General features: G+C 37.2%; 1 protein-coding gene across 1 annotated transcript in view; it reads left to right on the forward strand.

Moving 5' to 3' along the window:
* Positions 1-620: 620 nt before the first annotated feature.
* LOC135101569 (uncharacterized) overlaps positions 621-5,000 on the forward strand; it is a 7,339-nt gene continuing 2,959 nt past the window's right edge. Inside the window, exon 1 of the mRNA XM_064005690.1 lies at positions 621-1,291. Coding sequence (XP_063861760.1) covers positions 622-1,291 — 670 coding nt within the window. The 5' untranslated portion in view covers position 621. The remainder of the gene's footprint in view (positions 1,292-5,000) is intronic.

Consider the following 5,000-nt stretch of genomic DNA (forward strand, 5'->3'; position numbering starts at 1 on the left):
TGCAGATTGCATGGGAATCTTAAAGGTGACAACATCAATAAAGTAAACTCAAGTAATTTACAATATATCTTAATCCATCACATACAGATCTTTCTTATGATTATTCATAATGATCATTATGTCCCGTATCTGATCCTTTCAGGCACAGTACAAATTGTGGCCACGGTTAGTTCCATAATAGTGAAAACCAAATGGTATTCTCCCTATTCTTGATATAATTTAGATGAAAGTTTTGCTTACTAAAATGAGGAAATTGTAAAAAAAAACACGACATTGTGCAATCTAACTGCAGATTACAACACCATATATTGCACAGTAGTGGTTATTCTCTGAGACCCAATGTACCTCCTGAAAAGTGCAAATGTACCACTGGGTGCACATGTACCCTAGGTTGGGAACCCCTGAAACACACTTTAGACAGTTCAAGTTTTGGACTGTTTTTTTCCGCTGTTTTTTGAGACCGGGATCGCCGTTTTTGGGCTGGTTTTGGGACGGGATTCCGCGGGAACACAGTTCACGTCTTGAGTGTTGAGCATCTCTTACAGGATGTGACGTTTATTAAAATTGTGAGGTCGCTCTTCGTGGAGATAGTAACACAGACATACTTAGTCACCGACAGACATGTCGAGAATCATGTCGCCGTCGCTGCTGCTGGTCCTGGCGTTAACTATTCCAGGCGGAACAAACTTAACCGGAGCCGAGGATTGCAATGGTACAGAGATAGTCATGAAGGAAAGACGAGTTATCGAAACTATGGAGTGTGGAAATTCTTCTTTTCTGTACGTGAAGCCTGAGAGTGACTTTCTCGGTGTCTGTCTTACAAGTCAGAGAAACAATGGCACCAACCATACTGCCTGCTTCTATGCGAAAGAATGTTTCCCGCATAATGGCAAGCTACAGCAATTCTGGCCATGGATGCATGAAAACAGCTTGGGGACGACGCTTACTTTTGGCATCTGGAGTAGCACATGCAGGCTAGAGTGTAAGATGGATATTCCTTCACAAACACTCCACAAATTCAGCGTGGTGGCGTACGGCCCTTCCAAGTGGATGAAGTCACAACCAAAATACTGTAACTTCGCACCTAAGAACATCTCAATCCTAAGAACTACACCCTGCGATCAGCCTTCACTCATCACGATTCCCACACAAGGCAAGAATGGAAACATGAACACTGTGTCCGAGGTGTTCCTTTCTCACCAGCTGACGATAATAATAGCGTCACTGATGGTAGGAATGGTGGTGGTTGTACTTGTAGGTGTGGCCTGGTGGAAGCTATATCTGACGTCACGTAAGTAATGTGTGTGTGTGTATGTGTTTGTGTGTGTGTGTTTGCGCGCGCGCAACGAAAATATATGATCATATATTACTTTCTTTATAACATAAATCTGCCATGCAGCAGTACATTATTATTATTATTATTATTATTATTATTATTATTATTATTATCATTATTATTATCATCATTTTCCAATCGATATGCTTTACTCGTGCGTGTGCTTTATCTTTCTACAAAATGTACAATTTTATGGTAAGAACTCCAACGATAAAGGTGGGGAAAACACGGTTACTGCTTGTATCCTGTGACTCGGGTGTGACGTGCGCGCATCAGCGACATGTGTGACCTCGACTTTATGTAGTAGGTGCCACCATTTTAAAAATTAAACATATTACAGCGGATCCATTTAAGGCGCGGGTGTGCTATATTGGTGTTCGAATGTAATGCAAATCTCCTTTCTAAACAGAGGGCAGCCATTAAAATTGCAGCTACAAAATTTGCTTATGAGCGTCCAGAATTGCTGCCGTCTGTGTCGTCCTGAGATTCCGATCTCTCATTGTTAAATACGAGGTCTTAGGTCCAGCGAGGTCTAGGCAACGATAGTGGTATAGTAAAAGACGGATCCGTTGCATTTAATTTGTGACTTTGACTGCAGTTAAGTATTTCGTAAATTAAGTCACACTTATAAAAATATATTTTAGAGGAGTAAGTAGTAGACACCCGCTGCCATGGTTAAATGGTCCAAGAGAGGGTGAGAGGGTATTGGAAGCCTGCTGATGACCCTCCACGTGTGTTCTCTGTTCGTTTCCTTTCATGTTTCAATAACACAGAGAGCAGTTGCAACCTGCATTCCGAAAATATATGATCATACTTTGCACTATGCTGCAAGCAGTATAAACACCTACAGTACATAATCTTAAAATCAAAATGACCAGAAAAATGGTCCACGCACGTAACTACTTCGGAGTCCCAGTCTGGGGAGAGAACCAAAAATATCTTCAGGCCAGGCTGCCCCACTGATACCGATACGATGTTTTGATACCTTCTTTAACATTCCCTATATTGATTCCTGCGACATTCACTCCTTCCAATTTTCAGTCCGTGGAGAAGCACCTCACTTCCGCCGCGCTTCACTTTCTGTTCCTCAGTGAAGGCCAGATGTTTGGGCTTACCGAGAGCAAATCTTTTTCTATTGTATACCTTGTCGAGTCAGTAGAACATATAACTAAACCTTATTTATTCCATTATTATTATTATTATTATTATTATTATTATTATTATTATTATTATTATTATTATTATTATTATTATTATTATTATTATTATTATTACTATTATTTATTTATTTATTTATTTATTTTATTTATTCTTTTACTTAATACTTCCTTTTTTTTTTTCCTGATTATCAATGGTAAATCTCTATGAATCACTATATGATGCTGTTAACAGTGACAATCCTACAGATACAAATGATATTGGAACTGAGATCTTCAGGGCAGTAAATGGTCATGCTGACCTTGGCTCCATCTCCAGTTATTACAGTATTGAAGAATACAATTCACACATTAGTACCGCGCCACATCCTTGCATAAACATCTTCCATCTCAATGTTAGATCTCTTCAAAAAATGTTGATAGTCTATCCTCTTTCATTAAATACTTTAATAACCCTCCTCATGTTATTGCATTATCAGAAACTTGGTTAAAGGATTTCACCTCACATCTCTACGTCCTAGAAGGCTATGGTGCTTATCACTCCCATAGAGTCCATAGAGAACATGGGGGAGTTACTCTTTTCATTAACTCTGACTTTCAAATTTTACCTATTCAGCAATATACCTTTGTTAACGATGACATAGAGATATGCACAGTTATGTTAAAATTTTCAACTAACTTTATATATATATTTTTTTTATATACAGACCACATAGTAAGCATATTGCGGTGGAAGAATTCACGGATATAATACATAACATTCTTTCTTAGGATCTATTTAAAAAAAATAACACGGTACTACTTGGGATTTTAATATTAATCTCCTTGAGCATTCTTCCCATCAGCCAACTAACTACTTTTTAAATTCCATGCAAACATTAAGTTACTTCCCACACATATCTCGTCCTACTAGATTTCCTGATAATCATAATTTAGGTCAACCTTCACTCCTTGACCACATTTGGACAAACTTCACTCCATCATCTACCTCTGGAATCATCCACTACCAATTATCTGACCACATTTCCACTTTCTTACATATTGCACTGATGTCTGATCCTTGCGCTAAGCATAAGCAGATTTAGATAGAATGAATGAATGGACGGATAGATGGCAAATGCAATTTAATATCAATAAATGCAAAGTACTTAGCGTAGATAGAGAAAATCCACACAATAGGTACACATTAAACAACCAAACTCTGGTAGGTACAGGGTACGAGAAAGATTTAGGAGTTATAGTTAGCTCTGAACTCCGTCTAGGGAAACAATGCATAGAAGCCAGAAACAGGGCAAATAGGGTACTAGGATTAATTTTTAGGAGTGTTAAAAGTAGAAGGCCGGAAATAATATTAAAGTTATACTTGGCGTTAGTCAGACCTCATCTAGACTACGCTATGCAGTTCTGGTCCCCACATTACAGGAAAGATATAGGTCTATTAGAATCAGTACAGAGGAGAATGACTAAAAGGATACAGGGGATGAAGAGTATTCCTTACGAGGCGAGATTGAAGTTGTTAAATTTACATTCTTTAGAGAGACGTAGATTAAGAGGGGGACCTGATAGAAGTCTTTAAGTGGTATTAGGGATATAACAAGGGGGATGTAAGCAAAATTCTTAGGATCAGCAACCAGGGTAGAAAAAGAAATAACAGGTTCAAGCTTGAAAAATTTAGGTTTAGGAAGGAGATAGGAAAAAATTGGTTCTCAAATAGAGGGGTAGATGAGTGGAACAGACTCAGTAATCATGTTGTTAGTGCTAGGACACTAGAGAGCTTTAAGAGAAGATTAGACAAGTTTATGGATGGCGATAATAGATGAAAATAGGTAGGTATATTTCATACAGGGACTGCCACGTGTAAGCCTGGTCGCTTCTTGCAGCTTTCCTTACTTCTTATGTTCTTATGTTCTTATGTTCTTATAAGATAGTCTACAGAACCTTTAACAGATTTCAACATAACTTACTTACCGCTAATTTATCTCTATTTAACAGAAAAGATATACTTAACTCTGATGACATAAATGTAAACTTTAATATTTCTATAAAAACTCTGAATACGCTTTACGACAAACATTTCCCTAAAGTAATCAAATTTGTGACTGCCAAACGACTTTTTAATCCATGGTTAACATCAGAAATACTAAACTCAGTTTAATACAAAAGTGAATTATTCAAGATATACAAATCAGGAACTGTCAATTACTACACTTACAAGCTATACCTCAACTATCTTACGCAATTAATTAGAACTACAAAGAATAATTACTACATTAATATTTTCAGTAACTTTTAAAAACAATACTAAGAAAATATGGAAAATTATTAATGAATTAGCAGGTCGTCATCAACCAAAAACAATGATACCCACTTTATTCCATAAAGATGCCCCACTACTACTACTCATCTCTTAACAGTAAACGATCAGTCTTATCCATCTTTGTCGACTTTTTCCAAAGCCTTCGACACTGCTAATCACATGATTCTACTTGACAAATTATATTTTTATG

This window comes from Scylla paramamosain, chromosome 6 (genome assembly GCF_035594125.1).
Source record: "Scylla paramamosain isolate STU-SP2022 chromosome 6, ASM3559412v1, whole genome shotgun sequence".
NCBI classification, from domain to species: Eukaryota; Metazoa; Arthropoda; class Malacostraca; order Decapoda; family Portunidae; genus Scylla; species Scylla paramamosain.